This window comes from Alligator mississippiensis, chromosome 3 (assembly GCF_030867095.1).
Source record: "Alligator mississippiensis isolate rAllMis1 chromosome 3, rAllMis1, whole genome shotgun sequence".
Taxonomy (NCBI): domain Eukaryota; kingdom Metazoa; phylum Chordata; order Crocodylia; family Alligatoridae; genus Alligator; species Alligator mississippiensis.
In genome coordinates, this window is record NC_081826.1 from 155184341 (window position 1) to 155205115 (window position 20775).

At 44.1% G+C, this 20775-nt stretch overlaps 1 protein-coding gene across 2 annotated transcripts in view; it reads left to right on the forward strand.

Annotated features, from left to right (window-relative positions):
* The window catches only part of DNAH6 (dynein axonemal heavy chain 6), a 289163-nt gene that overhangs the window by 133025 nt on the left and 135363 nt on the right, over window positions 1–20775 (forward strand). For both annotated transcript variants that reach the window (XM_059724560.1, XM_059724561.1), the window contains exons 40-45: window positions 161–318; window positions 5939–6070; window positions 7927–8098; window positions 11457–11603; window positions 11695–11768; window positions 13523–13677. In XM_059724560.1, the coding sequence (XP_059580543.1) occupies window positions 161–318; window positions 5939–6070; window positions 7927–8098; window positions 11457–11603; window positions 11695–11768; window positions 13523–13677 (838 nt within the window). The remainder of the gene's footprint in view (window positions 1–160; window positions 319–5938; window positions 6071–7926; window positions 8099–11456; window positions 11604–11694; window positions 11769–13522; window positions 13678–20775) is intronic.

Here is a 20775-nt window from a genome sequence, read left to right on the forward strand (position 1 = left end):
ACTGCAGAATAAAGCTAGTGTTGTCCATTTGGGACCCAGCTAGTCTCTTAAGTATAAGAAGTCTAACTGTTGATTTTCATACCTCTAATTTTAATCTCATAAATGGAAAGTACTAGCACTGTTTTATATGCTTATTAATTGAATTATTTTTATTTCCTAGGTGCACCAGGAAACAAACGAGTTATTATTTTTGTGGATGACCTAAACATGCCTAAATTGGATTGTTATGGGTCTCAGCCTCCTATTGAGCTCCTTCGTCAGTACCTGGACTTTGGGGGGTTCTACGACAGAGAGAAACTATTTTGGAAAGAAATACAGGTCATTCAAGTTTTTAAATGCTGTGAATTCGATAAAGTTCTTTGGGTTGTTTGTTTATTCTTAATAAATTGCAACTTTTTGTTGCTTCTAAACATCACTTATTGGTTTTCAAATTTAGTTTTCTGCTCTTGTCTTTTCTCACTGTTCCCCAGAGGAGTCACATTTAGAAGAGTGTAAAGTACACACTGCGCTCCTAGTTTTACAAGCTTCTCTCAGCACAGGAAACATGGCAGCAAGCTTTTCTTCTTGAAGGTTTATGTGTAGGTGTTGGTTTCTGGATTTAACCTTCTTACCCAAGTGGCAATTCTGATATTAGCCAGTAGGTCTGTCTCTTTTCCTGACTTGCAGTACAGTGTATGCTCCTGTGCCTCCAGCTACAGCAAAGCAATTTGCTGCTTTAGAATTCCCTGCTGCCAGAAATTGACTGTTGGGCCTGGGGATGTTTTCGCAACTGCAGGCTGTCTTTTGATGTGCTAAATACCAAATGAATACTAAATACTAAATGAACAGTAAGTGTTATGGCAAACATTGTTTTCTTTGTCTGTCACTTTCAAAAGAGGATGGGGCAGACTGCTAAGAGGAACTGGCAGTTCCATGATTTAGGGGCATATTTTGCAAGGGCTTTGGTCCTAGGAGTAGATTAGAGGGACTGCTGCTCTCCAAACTGGTTGTCACCAGAGGACTCTGTAGTCACCCCCTCCTGTACCTGGCACAACCCCTATGTTTTTATAGTGGCCCTACACTTTCCAAACCCTCCCCAACTCATGGAGGGTCCTTAGTTTTCAGAGCATATTTGGCCTCTTTGTAAACCTTTGGCAGTGCAGGGGGGCCAGATCAGAGGTTATAGGAACATGATATACGTCTTTCTGTTTAACTTCTGCTTTTCAACTTTAGACAAAGCTCACTGGGAAGTTTAGTGTGCAGAGATTCTTTCTTGGCATAGCATGTGTTCTGTTTTACCACTCCTTTCATGCCTAACCAGGCACTCTGCCCTGCATTGGACAAGCCTCCTACAGAAATGACAGCGTGTTGTCGCACTACAAAAGACTGTATAGTCACGCAGCTATGAGGAAGTGGGATTAAAATTTTAAGGGTTGCTTCAGACAGGGCTTTTTAAGCTTTAAACGCTTCACTTTTCAACTTAAATATTCTTTTACTTTATTGTCATTGTTAGCATGTCTGCCCTTGGGACTGGCTTTTCCCGCAATTCCCACCTGCCACGACTTCGATCTTTAATAATTTCTGGGGAGGAAGAGATTTTATATGCCAGTACCCGCGGGAAAAACCACGCTGGCTCGATCTAAGGTTAACGAGCCTTTTTATTGCTTACAGCAGTTTTACTTTGACCCTGAATGCCCGCCCCGAGGGCCAATTACCAGGAGCCACCCAGCAATTACTTAGGTTAGATACAGACTGTAGGTTAGCAGTTAATTAACCATCTGCCGCTACTTATTCTATTAGCGGTCAATTAACACAGGAACCGGGGATTCCCCCTAGCCACGGCTTGAGCTCACAAATGGAGCATCTTTCTCCGGAACTCCCCGCTAGCTCCGTTTTTATCTCTCTTTTCTCTCTCTCTTTCTCTGCTAATCTCGATCACCTCCGGACCGCCATCTGTCACCTCTTCCCTCCTGCATCCCTGTGACTCACCAGTGGAGCAGGTTCTTCAGGTATATAGCCATCTGTCAAGCCGTAGCGATTCCAGTTTCTTGTCTTCAGAGGGGATAGCAGACTCTGCCCCTGTCAGAGCTTCTCAGTCTCTCCTGAGCAACCTCTTTGGTCCGTCTTCCAACTTAGTCCGTGCCCGCAGGCAACTCTGGGCAATCTTCTCTCCCTCTTATTCTTCCTTCTGGGTGCCTATTGGTTCCCTGGGGTCAGGTATTTCCTGTTTCCCCACTGTGCTACTCCTCATCTGTTACCCTTCTAAGTAACAGAGTCGGAACCGGGACTCTGTTACAGTCATGTTCGAAATATTATATATAGTTTAAAAATGTCACATAGTTCATTTTGTTTGTATATATATTAATGAAACCTCACAAAAGGCTTTCTAAGGTCAGTAATGAGATCAGTAATGAAGACATACAGAAAGTAAGTGGTTTCCTACCTTGTGACACAGTGAAATAGTGGTAAGGCTGGAGTGGCAGGAAGTAGCCCAGGTTTTCTAGCCTTCTGCTTCAACCAGACAATTACATTCTGTGCCTAGAGGAGAGTGAAAGTTTAAAATTAATTTAGGTTTAAAGAGTTTGATTCCTGAGTTGGAACCACAGGAAAGAGTAACCAGGGAATCTCTGTTATTCTCCCTTTCCCATCTCAGTTCTCTTTCTGCCTCAGCAGCTACCCACTCCTAATATTTTACTCTCATTTTAGTGATGGAGTCTCCTTGAAACCTAGCATCTGTTGCTTGTACACACAATCAAAAACATATCATGATAAAGATTGAGTCATTGAGAAAAAACACCTAAAATCTTTGTGATTGAGTTGGAGAGTTGTTTAGCAGTGTTGGTCTAGAGAATACGCGAGAAGCCAGGTTTTATTGCTAATATCTTTTATTAGACCAACTACATAGTTTTCTGTGCCTGAAACCTATCCAACATTTTTCCTAATTATACAGTGGGTCCAGTAAATATATTACCAAAAACTCATACTTAAAATCCATAAGACACCAATCACATTGGGTTAGAGTGCTTCTGGAGGGGCTGGATGTGTTCAAGTCAGCAGGTCCAGATGCTCTCCACCCCAGGGTATGGAGGGAGCTAGCAGGGGTTATTACAGGGCCCTTGGCATGGCTTTACGAGCGCTCATGGTGCTCGGGCCACGTGCCAGATGATTGGAAGATAGCCAATGTGGTCCCCATCTTTATGAAAGGGAGGTGGGAGGACCCGTGCAACTATAGGCCCGTCAGTCTTACCTCAATCCTGGGGAAACTCTTTGAGAAGATCATCAAGGAGCACATCTGTGATGAGCCGGCATCAGGGGTGATGCTGAGGCAGGTCATGTCAGACCAACCTGACTGCCTTTTACGATCAGGTCACAAAAGCATTGGATTCAGGTGTCGCCGTGGATGTAGTCTTTCTGGACTTCAGCAAGGCCTTTGACACTGTCTCTCACCCCATCCTTGTTAAAAAAACTAGACAACTGTGGCATCGATGCCTACACGGTCAGATGGATTGCTAATTGGCTGAAGGGTCGTACTCAGGGTGGTGGTGGACGGGTCATATTTGACCTGGGGGGAAGTGGGCAGCGGGGTCCCCCAGGGCTCGGTCCTTGGGCCCACACTGTTCAATTTCTTCATCAGCAATTTGGATGGTGGGGTGAAAAGCAACCTGTTCAAATTTGCTGATGATACCAAAATCTGGGATGAGCTGGGCACGCTAGTAGGGAGGGAAAGACTGCAGAAAGACCTGGATAGGTTGCAAGGGTGGGCTGACAAAAACAGGATGCGTTTCAATACGGACAAGTGCAGGGTGCTGCACTTGGGCAGTAGTAACTGGCAACACACTTATAAGATAGGAAACTCCCTTCTTGAGAGCACGGAGGCAGAAAGGGATCTTGGAGTTATTATTGACTCCAAGATGAACATGGGCCGACAATGCAAGGTCATAGTCGGCAGGGCTAACTGGACCCTATCGTGCATCCACAGGTGCAACTCAAGTAGGGCCAAGGAGGTGATCCTCCCCTTCTACGCAACACTGGTCAGGCCACAGCTGGAGTACTGTGTCCAGTTCTGGGCACCCCACTTCAAGAGGCATGTGGACAACATTGAGAGAGTCCAGAGGAGGGCCACCCGCATGATCTGGGGACAGCAGGGCAGACCCTACATTGAGAGGCTATGGGACCTGAACCTGTTCAGCCTTCACAAGAGAAGGCTGAGGGGAGACCTTGTGACTGTCTATAAATTCACTAGGGGGGACCAGAAGGGTTTGGGGGAGACCTTGTTTCCCCTAGTGCCCCCTGGGATAACAAGAAATAACGGCCACAAGTTGTTGGATAGTAGGTTCAGATTAGATATCCATAGGAACTACTTCACAGTTAGGGCGGCTAGGATCTGGAACCAACTTCCAAGGGAAGTGGTGCTGGCTCCTACTCTGGGGGTCTTTAAGAACCGGCTCGATGCCTACCTGGCTGGGGTCACTTGAGCCCAGTTTCTCTCCTGCCCAGGCAGGGGGTCGGACTTGAAGATCTACAAGGTCCCTTCCGACCCTACTTCTATGATTCTATGATTGTAATTTTTTTAATAGACTAAAGTCAACTCTTCAGTGTGATTATCAGCTCAGTTGTTTAATATGTCACACTCTCATCATCCAACCTCCAAGTACTTCTCAGAATGGCAGCAGAAGGTTGGGTCACAAAATATTGCCTGTGTAGAGCAATTCTGAAAGTGGGCAAGCTTAACAAAACTCTTCCTATGTCATTCAGAAAGAGACTGCCTCTTTTCTCAAAGTGCGAACCTCCTAAAGGATTTAAAATTTGGCTCCAGTAACATTCCATGCATACATTCTACAAAGGATTTGACAAGCATTTAGCAACACCCTGTAGTTGGGGTTGTTGTATGGATGCTGTTGTCCCAAAGGAGCATCAGAAGTAATTCTGCCACAGAATGTCTCCCAAAACTCCTTGTTTGTTGAAAGGGAAGTACGGTCCATTATCAAAATTTAGAAAATAGAATAGCTATTAGATGGGAAAATTCATTAATAGTTAATTTGCCTCCAGTATCTGATTGTGCCTGAGACAAAACATGGGGCTTGGGATAAAGAAAAAAGGTACTGAGCTGCCCAACACTGATCATGTCTGTTCTGTGCCCAACCTTTGTGTCCTGCAGGCCAGGTGAGCCTCCATGGGCCAGATCCAGTCAATGGGCCCAATCTGGCTTCAGGAGCCTGCACAGCCTCACCTCAATCCCTCGGCCTAGAGCAGGGGCAGGGAAGAGCATCCCCAATCTGGACATGTTGGGAAGGTGGGGGAGGCAACCTGGTCCTGGTCCCAGCCTGGATGCCTGGGGTGGGTTTGGGCAGGGCAGACCTGATCTGGATGTTGTGGGGAGGAGAATTAGCTTGGTCCTGGTCCTGGTCCTGGTCCTGGTCCTGGTCCCAGTCTGGATGCATGTGGGGAGGTAGAGTGGGGTGGAGCAATCCTGATCTGGGTTTGCAGGTGGGGGCAGGAACAGCCTGGCGAATCTGGACACACAGGGGGTGGCTTGGCCTTGATTCTGCTATATGTTCTCCTCTGCCAAATTTCCAACCTGTGGGGAGCCCCACAGGGCCAGATGTTATGACTTTGCAGGTGAGAGGTTGAGCACCTCATGGCTAGTGTGCTTTTAGGGCTTTTATAAATTAGTCATTTTTAATTACATTAAAAAAAAGAAGGCCAAAGAAGAAATCACACTTTCTTAAAAGCAGCTGTTTAGATCAGTTGATTAGAGGTGGTGTCACTAGCACCAAGGTCACAAGTTTGATCCCTGGTTGGACTAGCTGATCCCTTGGAGTCACTTCCAGCCTTACTTCTCTCTCTGAGTAGCTTACTAAAGGTCTGTGTTCTAATGTTTAAGCAATGGTGTTTTGCACGATTAAACAAATTGCTAAGTATTTTTTGTGATACAAGTTGAACATGATTTCCTCCACAGGACGTAACAATTGCATCAGCCTGTGCACCTCCTGGCGGTGGTCGTAATCCTGTAACACCACGGTTCATAAGACATTTCGCCATGCTGTGTCTTCCAACGCCCTCAGAGCATAGTCTCAAACAAATTTTTCAGGTCAGTAACAACTTCTGTGTGGCCATAAGGAATAGAAAACAAATTCATCTGTGCATCATGTCATGCCACAATCTGGTCCAACATTAAACAAGTTCTTAGTAAAATATGCCACTTTTTCAACTTATGAAGTCTTAGGGTGAATTGAAAAGCTTTAGAAGTCAAGGGGAGACTTTCCATTGCTTTCAAAGGATGTTGGATCAAACCTATAGACACAAGAAGAGTATGTTTAAAAATATTAGCCTTTAAACTAATTGTTTTTATTCCAATTTTGTTTAGTATATTTCTATTTAAATGTAGTCTTTAATATTTCCTTTCTCCCCACCTTAGTTTCTGGAAACACTACATTAACTGGCTAAAAATTGTTCTCTGATTCAATAGCTACCCCTCGTAGTTAAGCAAAAGCAAGGATGGCACAATATTGATATGTATTGTATCATTTTCTCCCAGATCACTGGAAGTAACCTCAGAACAGGATTTTCCCATAGCACATATCTGGTGCTGCAACCCCTTGCTCACACAAGAAATAAGTCTCATGGAAATTGGCCAGACCTGAATAATGGGTGCAGGCTTGAAGCCGCCAAAGGGTGGACCTTTTTCTATTGATTTGGATTAAACAATTAATCTGTTAGCTTCTTTTTGGCAACAGGTTTCATAGTTCTGCATATTTATATGTATCAGATGTCCCTTACAAATTTTGAATGTGCTTGAACTTTCTTTGGTTAAACCAGAGTATTCTCTTTTCAGTCACATCTGACTGACTGGGTGGTTTGGCTTTCTTGCTTGAGGTCAGGTGCAGGGAGGAAGTAAAAGTAGCTTTCTCCTTTATTCCTTGATCATTCTGGGCTGTCCTTGCTGTTTGTGCAGACACAAAAATAATTTAGTGCAGTCCCTGAGGCTGTTTAACTTATGGCTGCTTTTTGTGGTTCTGCAGTGGAGAAGAACACGAAGTACTCCAGCTACTCATGTTATCCTCCTGCACATGCTTACATTGAGTCAGTGTGGAATGCTCAGCATTTGGGAAATCTTTAGTGACATTTGGGGGAGACCTTGTTTCCCATAGCGCCCCCTCGCACTCCCTGGGATAACAAGGAATAACGGCCACAAGTTGTTGGAGAGTAGGTTTAGATTAGATATCCGTAGGAACTACTTCAGTTAGGGAGGCTAGGATCTGGAACCAACTTCCAAGGGAAGTGGTGCTGGCTCCTACCCTGGGGGTCTTTAAGAAGAGGCTTGATGCCTACCTGGCTGGGGTCATTTGAGCCCAGTTTCCCTCCTGCCCAGGTCGGACTTGAAGATCTACAAGGTCCCTCCCATCCCTACTTCTATAATTCTATGATTTATAGGCATCTAAAATGGATTTTAGGTACTCCCCATTTAAAGTTCTGAGCTTAAAAAATACATTATCTTTACTATTCTTGTCTGCAATTCTGAATAGCTTTTCTTTAGGATAAATGTTCAGCAAAATTCCTTTAAATCAGGGATGTTGAGCTCATGTGGCATCCCAGCATGGGTCTGGACCTGGAGGTGGCAGTGTGTGGCAGCAGGATGAGCCACATCGTGGAGCTGCAGGTGTTAATTAAATTCTCCCCCGCTACTGACACATGTCCCCAACCAGGTTCTGTCCCTGGATTTTGGTGTGGGCCCTGCCCCTGTTGGCATACCCCTAAATTCCCAGCTCTTCTAGGAGCCCACAGGCTGTATGTGTGACACCCCTGCTTTACACTATTACAGAAAGGAATCAGAGCTCATCTGAAGAAAAATTAAGCTTCTGTATTCTTGCTGATTAAAGTGAAAGGAAACTACCTTTATATTTTGTTTTACACTGTTTTATTTTGTTGTTGTTGTCCTGGGTATAGGCGATCTTAAAGGGCTTTTTGGCAGATTTCTCTCAAGCAGTAAAGCAGAATGCAACAAACATAGTGGATGCTGCTGTTGAAATCTATCAGAGAATGAGCATTGATCTTCTCCCAACACCGGCTAAATCCCATTATGTATTTAATTTACGTGACTTGTCAAAGTGTGTGCAAGGTAAAATATGTTTGTTTTTAACAAGTTGTTGATTTCTGATTCTTACACATTACATTTTCAGGGGCTGTTGACCTGTGCCTCCAATGAGGGCTCTGAAAACTGTATTTTTTCTGATTTCAGCATTACACCTCCAGGAGTTCCTTCTCCCTATTAGATTTTTTAGAACAAAGTAAATGATTTGCAATGGATGACTGGTCCTTGCAGTTATTTTCTTCTGCTAGGTGTAGCTCACAATTTCCTGCATTATTCACAATTTGAAGAAAGCAGATCCTGCTACTGTGTGAAAGGCAGATGTGGGGTAGTACTCTGTAAGCATCAAGGAAACCCAACTCATCATTTCCAAGTGAGGTAGATGAATTAAGTGTGGAACCTGTGTAAGTTCATACTACCTTATTTACTTGAGTCTAAGACAACCCTGACCTTAAGATGACCCCCCAAGTAATTAGATTTAATACATGGAAAATTTATAAATGTGTCCAGCTTGGCTGTGGCCCTGACCCTAGGTAGGGGATGGAGCCTGAGCCACAGCAGCTGCCCCTTTCCCCCACCTCCCCATACTTGGTTCTATGAAGAAGGGCTTTTTTATCCATGTTAAATGAGGGGGAACCTCGTCTTAGAACAAAATAAATACAGTATTTTGCCTCTGTTTGCCTCATATTAAATGTACTCAGTTACTGATGGTGAAAATGGGCAGAAGGGCCCTCAGTCAATGTTGTTAGGTTAGAGTAGTTCCCTTCCTATGCCCCAAGGTGCATAGCAATCATTGAAATATCTCTGTAGCAGCTCAGTGAGCATAGCAAACAAGCAACTAGGGGCATGGCCACATGTAACACCTAGAGTGGTTTAAATGCAGTTTAAACTTAGAAGTCTGTGAAACTGGTGTAAAGCTACCAGGTGCTGTTCAAACTATATCTGGAAAATCATGTACTCTTTCGAACCAGTTCACAGTGTACTAGTCAGTGTTACATGTAGACACCAAGTGTTCTATGACATGTCTGGTCAGTCCTCCAGGCATCCCATATTGCATCATTCCTCATTCTCTCCACCCCTACTACAACTCGCCATGCTACAACTGGCAGCTGGAGTTCCACTGCTTCCCTTTTTTTTATCAGTAAGCTCCCTTGTGCTGCCTGTTCAATAAAAGCTATCTTTCTAGCAGTCAGCTGTATCTTCACTCCCTACTTAACCACAAACCCTCATCAAACTCCACTTAGCCCCTGGGAACCCAAAAGTGTGGTTCCAAATGCTCCTCCCCTACACATTCCTTGACCATCCTATGTCAGGTGAACACACTGCAGATTTTGGTCAGTTGCAGACCATCAAAGCTTATTGAACTCACTTTTTTTTATTTAACCACTCTTGTGCCCCAGCCAGCCCCATCAACATCTACGTGTGTGCGGCTGAGGAGTAAAAAACTCTGCCATAGGATAGTACTTGTGTTTATGGCAGAGTTAATTAGTTTACTCCATCCTAATAGCCCTGCATGTGTAGTCTCTGAGATGTTTACTGTGGAGCTAATTAGGCAACTGCAGTAAATATCTCATGTAGATATGCCCATGTGTCTTTGGCCTTCTGGAATTTCCTTGTGGTTGGGGACTCTAGATCCATATTAACTTTGATTATTTCAAGCCAGATATAATACCTCCAGATCTGACTCCCGTTTTCTCACTCACATTTGCAATATATATCTGCATTTGAACTTCTTGAGGCCCTAGAGCGTTAGCCATAGCATGTCCAGACCTGGTTGAGGATGTATGCATCCAGAGCTTGCTGGAAATGTGGAAATAGTAATCTTTTGTGTTCCTTTCCCTCTTTTGATCTCTATATTTTGTTCTAAACATCACTTTAGAATTCCATTTTTAAAGATGAATAATAGAACATAAAATGACCCAGAGGAGCAGAACAAATACTCTTAAAAGTATGACACAAGTTACAGACAGTATAAGTGATTATTTAGCTTCCAAAAGAGAAAAACTGGAGGCAATTTAACAGAGCTGCCCAGAAAAGCAGAGTAAAGGATGAGCAGTTCTTCATTCCCATAATCCAAGATTGAGTGGACACTTACAATTCTCAAAGAAACTGAAGGGTTATACATTTATAACTGATAATAAGTTCAACATACGGCCAGCCTGTAGAATTCATAGTTGAAGGGGCTCATCAGTTATAGTGCAATACCATGGCAGGACAGGTTTATTACTACAGATGATAATTGTAGCTATCCAAGCTAAGCCAATAAAAGTAATCAAATCTCATGCTTTCATGGCATAATATGATTGTTTATTGAAGTGAAGAAGGAAACTATTTTTCTATGTCCAATATTACATATTGGGTGTGGTTTATTTGTGCGGGGATTAAATGTCCTCTGAAGCCTCTGACAATTACCAATACTGGTGGCTGGATATTTGATGAGCTGTTTGATCCTTGTGACAGATTTTATGTTCACAGTATTTTAGTCTCTTCATATTTCAGCTCAGCAGTTATACAGAATATGTATTTTTAAAACTATATATATAAGCATTGTGAATATTTGTTATAATACACTTGTTAGTATGAAACAGTTAAAAAAACTTTGGTGGTTTCTATCTGCATACAATAGGGGTCTGCAACTACAGCCCGCAGGTTGGATCTGGCCTGTGGACATGGAGCCTCAGTTGCATTTGGCATTTTAATTTGCTTCAGCAACAGTTGCTTTTCCCTGCCACTGTGGGAAAAAGTGTCAGCTACTGACATCCTCCTCATGCTGCTACAGGGAAAAGCAACAGCAGCAGCTGTGTTCTGGTGCCAGTCCCTTCCCTGCTTCTGACCTGAAATGGGTCACTCCAGCCTGCAGCCTAAAAAAGTTGCTGACTACTGACATACAATAATGTTGGAATTAACAACAATGAGAATCAATACACTTAACATTACCTCAAATTTTTCCTCTTCTGATCTCTCTCACATAGGTGACATTTTTCCAAGTTATGAGTTTTGTGCCACCATATCTCAGTCTGGAGCTCTGTTCCTGCATATATAATAGGAGATTCATTACTTCATGTTTTTACATGTAGTTCTTGTGTTTTAGAGAGATGTCGTACAATGTAATTACTTCTTTTCCTTTTTCTGCAATCACCTCCTTACCTCTGTATTTTCTCCCCAAGAGGTATACTTCATATATACCTTTCTTTCAATCTGTTTCTTTCAGATTTCTCATTTGACCCTCTTGGGGCACTGCGCACCCTCAACAGCTACTAAACACCTTTGACACTGACCCTGGGAATTGTCTACACAGACCTTTTTAATAATTTATTTAGATATTGTTAAAAATAACTATAGAATATGTTACACCAGTGAAACTGTTGTCCACATATTTTGCACACAGGCATTCTTCAGTGTGATCCTGGCTCAGTCAGAGACCATATGCAAGTCTTCAGACTCTTTTCTCATGAATGTCAAAGAATCTTCCATGACCGCCTCATTAACAGTGAAGACAAACAGTACTTTCATTCCATGCTATCTGAAATGGCCAGTAAGGGGATCTGTTTATTCCATTTTCTATTGTATTATGCATTAAAATATATGAGACAAAAATATAACTAACCTAGGATTTTAATTTGTAGGCAAACATTTTGGAATCCCAGTTGACCCAGATTACTTTTTAAATAAACCAATCATATTTGGGGACTTTCTTAAAGTAAGTATTTCCGAAATCTAATTTTTCATAGACTGTTACATTATGGTTTTAATTTTAATTGCTTTGTTGAATATAATGTCAGGGTTTGTTAGTCTCAGGGCAAACTGTGATATAACTGTATTATACATGAATTATAATATTAATATTAATTTTATTATTAAATTAATCCAAACTGTACAGATCTATTTCACTCTTGGCATAATTAAAGACAATACCACAAAAGTGAATGGAGGGGGTTTGCGGGGGGGGGGGGGAGGGGCGGGGGTTGCATCCAACTGAGCATGACACTTTATGTTATATTTAGAAGAAAAATGATTCTTTCACATTTTGTAAAATACCTTCACCAAAATGAAATTTCACACTGTTGTCCTAGCTGTGGAAGACTTTTCAGGGAACTTGAGTATAGATGTAAATAGACAAAACTGTATGTGTAGTGCCAGAAATGGTCCTTGTATTAGGAGGAGGTAAATAATCTACCTGAAAATTGAATAGAGTAGCTCATCTGTTTTTAGTGAGGGAAGTTGATGCTTTTTGAGCTTCTGTCACTAGTGACCAGTGACTTCCAAACAGGAGATAAGTGAAAGTAAGTGATCCTAATTACGGAACACTTGGCTGATATCAATTTGATTCTTCTTTGGAGGCTTATTCCCTTCAGAATAAGTTGGGACCAGAGAGAGGTCAAGATAATTGGTTTCAACAGCTATTTCCCTTTACAGAATGCACTAACAATTACTAAGGGAGAGTAATTACTCTCTCTTTAAAAAATTGCTATACCAGCAGAAGAAAGAGATTTCAGATAGAATTCTGATCTTTAGAGTCTATGTAGAATTGATAGAAAAGGAAGCTGTCACTAGTACAGTTCATGCACACTAAGGACAAACTAAATCTTTAAAGCGTATTTTTAAACACTAATGGTATTTAGCAAAGAGATTATGCCAGGGAGAGATTGAAGCATTCAGTTAGCTAGATTAGAGAATAAAAGGGACAAATGTGAATAGTAACAAAAATATTCAGTGTATGGGCCACTAGGGACATGGGTCTCTCACAGAGAGTACACGTTTACTTTGCATCCCTGTTTTCTTTGCATGGGGATAACTTTTTATTCTGCTTTTACTAATTTCTGCAAGTGATAACTGATGCCTTGTAAAGAAATCTTTTGCACTGAGCCTCAGGAAAAATCTCCTTTTGAAGCTAGCTGAGTAGGAAAGAATTCATGTGCCATTCAGGTGAAAACCAAGCTTTAAACGGCTAGAATAGGGGAGAGCAAAAATAGATGAATTCTTTGAAGTATTGGTAAGAATGATTTGGCAGGAACTGAGGTATGAAACAGATTAAAAATAGGATTAGAACAACCCAGCTGGTTATTTTAACCCCAAATTTTAAAGATGTGGATTAGGATGGATGTTGTTTTAATGAACTGTTGAATACAATTAAAATGGAGAAAAACCCAGAAAAACTTGCTGAATTTCCCCAGTTAACCTGTTGAATCGCTGTGTGCTCAGCACTTGAGGGCCAGATCCATAGTTGTTAATTAGGCTCCTAAACAGAATTTAGGCATTTATATAGCAAAAAATGATCCAAAATCTCTTACGTCAGTGACCACAAAACTGATTAGGCATCTACATTCATGCAGCATCTACATTTTGTACAACCAGTTTGAGTATCTCAGCTACCAAATTGCAGGAATTGCATATTTAAGTGTCCCCTCATTTGGATATCATCTATCTTATTCTCTGCACATAATTTCCATTTAGTTTGGGGCAGATAAAGCCGATCGGATCTATGAAGATCTGACTGACATGGAAAAGATTGTAACAGTTTTGCAAGACTATCTGGATGATTACAATATAACAAATGCTAAGGAGATAAAACTGGTGTTCTTCCAGGATGCCATAGAGCATGTTTCAAGGTAAATACAATTAAGATTCTGGTAAGCTAGTTAATGCTGCAGAAATATTTCTATTTTAATGTAATGGTTAGCATTTACAAGTGAACTCAAGCTATTTTGAAAAGTATTTAAAATTGTATGATCAGTCTTAGGTTTATCCCCTGAAAGGATGTATTTTTTTTAAATATGCATGGAATTAACCACAGAATTCTTGCTAAACAGAAATGTTATATTAATCCTATGATCTGTAAATATAAACAATATTAAACCTGAAATGGAGGGAGATAATGTTAAAATCAGGAAAAGAACGTAATTCCAGAATGAGCCCTGGATAATGAGTTTGTCTCAATAGATTGAGCAAGCAACCATCTCAGATAACTCTTTTATCATCCTGATGCCCCTGAAATACTGCACTGCCTCAACATTTGTCATCCATGTGGACCTTGAAGTCACTGAGTACTATCAGTCTCTGTGACTCTTATGCCCTCTAGATTTCTAAATATCATTTTAGGAATCTGACATAAAGCACTTCAAAGATCCACTTTAAGATGTGCCTGTTTTTGTAGCCAATGACACATAACAGAGTGAAGTGGGCAGCGTCATGCCTGGCTGCCTTTGGCTCTCCAGTCTGAGTGACCACTTACCCGTCTGGTCAAGTAGAAATGTCTTTGTGTGACAGAGCCTGTGCTCCAGCAGGGGCTATCTGTGAGCACTCTAGGAGGGGACCACCTCCAACTCACCTGCCATGTCTTTGGTGTTATGAAGAAAAAGGAGGGTTCAGCAGTGCTATTATGGGTTCCCCCCTGGGGTTACTCATGGAGTGATGGATTGATGACTTGGGGCTCCACCTCCCCTACTCCCTGTCCACATGCCAGCTGCAGTATTGTCAAGGGTGCACTCCTCACCTGGTCAAAGCCATTGGGTTCCTTCCAAGGGATTAGTGCTAGAACTGTCAATGAAATCTTTTTCCCAGTCTCCTGTGAGGTGGCGGTAGGTTATACTGCTGCTGTCAAGACACCTGATCCCTGAGTATCAAAAGTAATTTTGTTGAGAAAAAAGGAAACAACATAAACATTAATATACTTCAAAGGCAGAAGTGTGGGATCCCCTTACTTCCTGGGTCCTCCCCAGATAAGTCTCTAAGGGTTCCCAAATACCCTGAGCCAAGATCTTTCTCTGGGTCTGGGTTGCCCCAATTCTCCCAGGCCTCTGGCATGCCCTCAGTCAACATCCAGAAAATAATGCAAATAAAATGGGGCCTTCAAGCTCAAAACACTGCTTGCAAACAAGGAAACAAAACCCCTCTCAGAGTGCTCATAAACAAAGTGGAAGTGAAGGTAAAACTGCATATGTAGTCCTTTCACTGGGCTACACATGCTGAATCCCACAGGCTCCAGTGCTCAGCTTTCTCAGGGCTCCCTCTCGGATCCTCCCCAGGTAAGTCTCTAAGGGTTCCTCTGAACTCCTTAATGCCCACTTTGCTTTGATATTTCACCAGACCATGAGGAATGTCAAGCGAGATAAGGCTCATAGGGGACATGCCAAGACTGACAGCCTCCCCACTGTGGATGCTGAGTGGGTACAATACCAATAAGAAAAGCTTGACATTTATAAGTCAGCAGGACCAGATAGACTCCATCTGAGAGTGTTGGAGGAGCTGACTGGGGTCATCACAGAACCCCTGGCAAAGCTCTTTCAGAATTTGTGATGCACCAGGGAAATCCCTGACGACTGGAAGAGGGCCATCATTGTGCCCATCTTCAAGAAGGTGAAGAGAGAGGACCCAGGCAACTCTAGGCAATCAACCTTATCTCCATCCCAGGGAAAATCCTGGAAAACCTCATTAAAGAATGTATGTGTAATGCGCTCGCAGAAGGCAAGATTCTGAATGCCAGGCAGCATGGCTTTGTTGCGGGTAGGTCTTGTCTTATCAATCTCATCTCCTTTTACGATCAGGTCTCTCACCAGCTGGACACAGGAGATGTGGTAGATGTTATATACCTAGACTTCCAAAAGGTTTTTGATCTAGTATCCCATGATATCCTTGTGGGAAAACTGGCAGACTGCAGGCTCAACTGCTTGACAGTTCAGTGGGTGGGAAACTGACTACATAGTAGGACCCAGAGAGTTCTCATGAACAGATCTGTGTTATCCTGGCATGAAGTGGCCGGTGGTGTCCCTCAGGGATCTGTGCTTGGACCAGTGCTTTTCAACATCTTTATCAATGATTTCGATGGGGGAGGGAAAAGCTTGCTGGCCAAGTTTGCAGACGACACCAAGTTATGGGGCAGTGAGGTCATGTCAGATGGTAGGTTGCAGATACAGGCAGACCTGAACAGGCTTAAGAGTTGGGCAGACCGGAACCAGATGAAGTTTAATACTTCCAAGTGTAAGGTGCTCCATCTGGGAGCAAACAACCTGCAACATATGTATAGGCTTGGTGGCGACAGCTTGACTTGAACCATGGTCGAAAGGGACCTAGGGATAATGATCGACCATCATATGAATACGAGCCATCAGTGCGAGGCAGTAGCTAGGAAGACAAACAACACACTGCATGCATGAACCATTGCATCTCATGTAAAACTAAGAAAGTGATACTCCTGCTGTACTCAGCACCGGTGAGACCTCATTCTGAGTACTCCATCCAGTTCTGGGTGCTGCACTTCAATAATGATGTGGAAAAACTTTACAGGCCCCAGAAAAGAGCCACCTGTATGATCAGGGACTTGCAAAGCAAGCCACATGAGGAAAGGCTGAGGGACCTGGGCCTCTTTAGCCTAAAGAAGAGAAGGTTGAGAGGGGACTCGATAGTGGCTTACCGCTATATCAGAGGAGGGCATCAGGAGCTTGGTGAACAACTGTTCACTAGGGCACCCCCAATGAATATAAACTCCTGGAATGCCACTTCAGGCTTAATACCAGGAAAAACTCCTTCACAGTCAGGGTGTCCAAACTGTGGAATAAACTCCCTCCAGAGGTTGTTCAGTCACCTGCCCTAGAGGTTTTCAAGAAGAGACTAGACAGTCACCTCGCTGGGGTCTCCAAACCTCAGTTGTCTTCCTACCTAGAGCAGGGGGGCTGGGCCCAATGATCTGCAAGTTCCCTTCTAGCCCCTAACAATCTATGAATCCTGAATGTATGAAATACTCCGAACCAAGATCCTGTCACACTTTGCCACAAACACACGGAAAAAGGTTTAAACGTGGACTTTTAGAGCAGGGGTGAAAAATTATTTGGACCGGAGGGACACTTAGGGAATTGGGTGAACTGTCATGGGCTGGGACAGGCAGAAGCCTGCATCTCCTACCCCATCCCAAGTCCCTGGCACGTGGCTGGATCGGGAAGGAGCCACACCAGCTGCACCCATGTGGCTCAAGCTGGTGTGTAGGGAATATAGCTTGCCACCAGCCTAGCTGCATGCCGGGGACTTGGGGCCGGGGGGGGGGGGTGGTACAAGGAGAAGTGTTGTATAAATTACCTACCAATTTCCTCAAATAATGAGCAAGACCTTATGAGGGGGACAAGGCAAAATGCCGTGTTTATTGACTATAATATTCATAGCTTCCTAGATCCCTAGATTCTAGGGTCAGAAGGGACCTCAATAGTTCATCGAGTCCGACCCCCTGCATAGGCAGGAAAGAGTGCTGGGTCTAGATGACCCCAGCTAGATGCCTATCTAACCTCTGCTTGAAGACCCCCCAGGGTAGGGGAGAGCACCACCTCCCTTGGGAGCCCATTCCAGACCTTGGCCACTCGAACTGTGAAGAAGTTCTTCCTAATGTCCAGTCTAAATCTTCTCTCTGCTAGCTTGTGGCCATTATTTCTTGTAACCCCTGGGGGCACCTTGGTGAATAAAACCTCACCAATTCCCTTCTGTGCCCCCGTGATGAACTTATAGGCAGCCACAAGGTCACCTCTCAACCTTCTCTTGCGGAGGCTGAAGAGGTCCAGGTGCCCTAGTTTCTCCTCATAGGGCTTGGCCTGCAAGCCCTTAACCATACGAGTGGCCCTTCTCTGGACCCTCTCCAGGTTATCCACATCTCTCTTGAAGTGTGGCGCCCAAAATTGAACGCAGTATTCCAACTGCGGTCTGACCAGCGCCTGATAGACGGGACGTATCACCTCCTTGGATCTGTTTGTCATGCATCTGCTGATGCATGATAAAGTGCCATTAGCTTTTCTGATGGCTTCGTCACACTGCCGACTCATGTTCATCTTGGAGTCCACTAGGACTCCAAGATCCCTTTCCGCTTCCGTGCCACCAAGCAGGTCATTTCCTAGGCAGTAGGTGTGCTGGACATTTTTCCTCCCTAGGTGCAGCACTTTGCATTTCTCCTTGTTGAATTGCATTCTGTTGTTTTCTGCCCATTTGTCCAACCTGTCCAGGTCTGCTTGTAGTTGTTCCCTGTCCTCCGGCATGTCTACTTCTCCCCACATTTTTGTGTCATCCGCAAACTTGGACAGAGTACACTTCACTCCCTCGTCCAAGTCGCTGATGAAGACATTGAAGAGTATCAGTCCAAGGACCGAGCCCTGCGGGACCCCACTGCCCACACCCTTCCAGGTCGAAACCGACCCATCCACTACGACTCTCTGGGTACGACCCTCTAGCCAATTCGCCATCCACCAGACTGTGTAGTCATCCAAGTCACAGCCTCTTAACTTGTTCACCAGTATGGGGTGGGATACCGTATCGAAGGCCTTCCTGAAGTCTAAGTAAACAACGTCAACTCCTACTCCTGCGTCCAGGTGTTTTGTAACCTGGTCATAAAAAGAGACTAGATTAGTCAGGCACGATCTACCTGCTACGAACACGTGCTGGTTTCCCCTTAGCATAATTTTTCCTGCTGGGCTCTCACAAATGTGAGCCTTGATAATTTTTTCAAAGACTTTGCCAAGGATGGAGGTGAGACTGACTGGCCTATAGTTGCCTGGGTCCTCCTTCCTCCCCTTCTTGAAAATGGGACCACATTGGCCCTTTTCCAGTCCTCCGGGACCTGGCCCATGCACCATGAGTGTTCAAATATTCCCGCCAGTGGCTGTGCAATGACGTCAGCCAGTGCCTTCAGTACCCTCGGATGGAGCTCATCCGGGCCTGCCAACTTAAACGCATCCAGTTCCTCCAAGTGACTCTGCACCATCTCAGGGTCTACGCATGGTAGTCTGGCACCCTGCTGCTGCCTCTCCCCAGTCCCAGTGAGAGACTTGTCTTGCCCCTCACTTAGGAACATTGAGGCAAAGAACTCATTGTGGAGTTCAACCTTGTCCTCCCTGTCCGTCACCAGTTGCTTCTGCTCATTTTATAGGGGTCCTATTCCCCCTGGGCCTTCCTTTTACTCCCTATATATGTAAAAAAACAATTTCTTGTTGTCCTTTACTTGGGATGCCATCCTCAGCTCCATGGTAGCTTTGGCCCATCTAACTGCCTGCCTACAAGCGCGAGCAGAGGAGGTATACTCCTCTTTAGTAATCTCTCCCTGTTTCCACTTTTTATATGCTCCCCTTTTAGCCCGTAGGCTGCTCTGGATTTCTCTGGTCAGCCAGGGAAGCTTTCTGGCCCCTTTCCCTCTTTTTCCTCACATTGGGATCATCTCCCTCTGTGCCCAAAGGATCATTTCCTTAAGGCACAGCCACCCTTCCTGGGCTCCCATCTCTTCAAAACTCCTACTCTGCAGTGCGTCCTTGACTAGTCACCTGAGTTCATTGAAATCCGCTTTCCTAAAGTCTAGCACTTTCACCCTACTAGTTACCTTACCCACTCAACATCTTATGATGAATTCTATTAATTAGTGATCACTGTCCCCCAGGTGACCACCGATCTGTAGGTCTCCTACCATGTCATCTCCCATTGCCAATACCAGGTCCAGTAAGGCATTCCCCCTAGTGGTACCATGTACCTCCTATGTCAGGTGAAGGTCCTGTACGCAGGATAGGAACGTGCGTGAACGATTGGACTTTGCTGTCTGCGTCTCGCAGCAGATGTCTGGGTAGTTTAGGTCCCCCATGACTACTGCCTCCTTAGTTTTTATGGTCTCTGAGAGCTGCCTCAGGAGCCCCAAATCTAGCTCTTCCCCTTGGTGTGGGGGTCTGTAGCAGCCCCCTACCACCAAATCCCTTTCTCCTTGACCCCTATGTAACCTAACCCACAATCCTTCTACTTTCTCCTCCTTCGATTCCGTCTTGATAAGGGTCGATGTATATTACTCATTGACATAGAGAGCAACCCCTCCCCCTTTCTTCCCCACTCTGTCCTTTCTGTACAGTTTATAACCCTCAATATGTACCGCCCAGTCATGGGAAGAATCCCACCAGGCTTCTGTTAGCCCTACTAAGTTGTAGGTGTTTTCTGCTAGAAGGAGTGCTAGTTCATCCTGGTTGCTCCCCATGCTCCTAGCATTAGTATATAGGCACTTGAGCCCTGTGACTGGTGCCTTTGCTGCCCCCCCAGCTCTGATTCCCAAAGGGCCCCTTATTGCTTACCTGTGGTGTACTGCTGGCCGCCCCATGGATTGCAGGTTCTCGATGTTCTTCTTCAGGCTGGGCTGTCCTTGTGGGTGCCACATGGTTTGGTGGTCCACGGCTTGCTCTGCCCTCATCTTCCTCTCCCCCCAGTGAGCCTAGTTTAAAGCCCACCAGAGGAGATCCGGCAACCTAGAAGAGAACACACGCTTACCTTTGGGGGTAAATGTATAAGCATTCAAAAGAGTGCTTATACATACCCACACACACTCAATCCCAATCACTCTGCAGATATTATAGTTACCAAAGTCCGTTGCTCAGTACTGCACTAGGTGGCCAGCCTAGGAGTATGAGATGACTCTCCCTTTTATAGGGAGCACCAAGTCTTTGTTTAAACTTGGGGTACTTTTCCATCCTGCCATATGGTTATGCTCATGCATCATTGTCCAAAGTGTTGCTCTTTAATCACGCTGTTTACAACATTCCTTTGTTATCACCAGTGTTGGCTTTGTCAGTCACAAAGGGGAATCTCTAACCTCAAGATATTTTCCAAACCTTGTTTTCAATCGTTTCCCCTGCTTATCTTCTCCTCCTGGTACAGACTGGCTTCTTCAGCCTTCAACATGATTCACCATTTGGTAACTTGTTTCCTGGCAT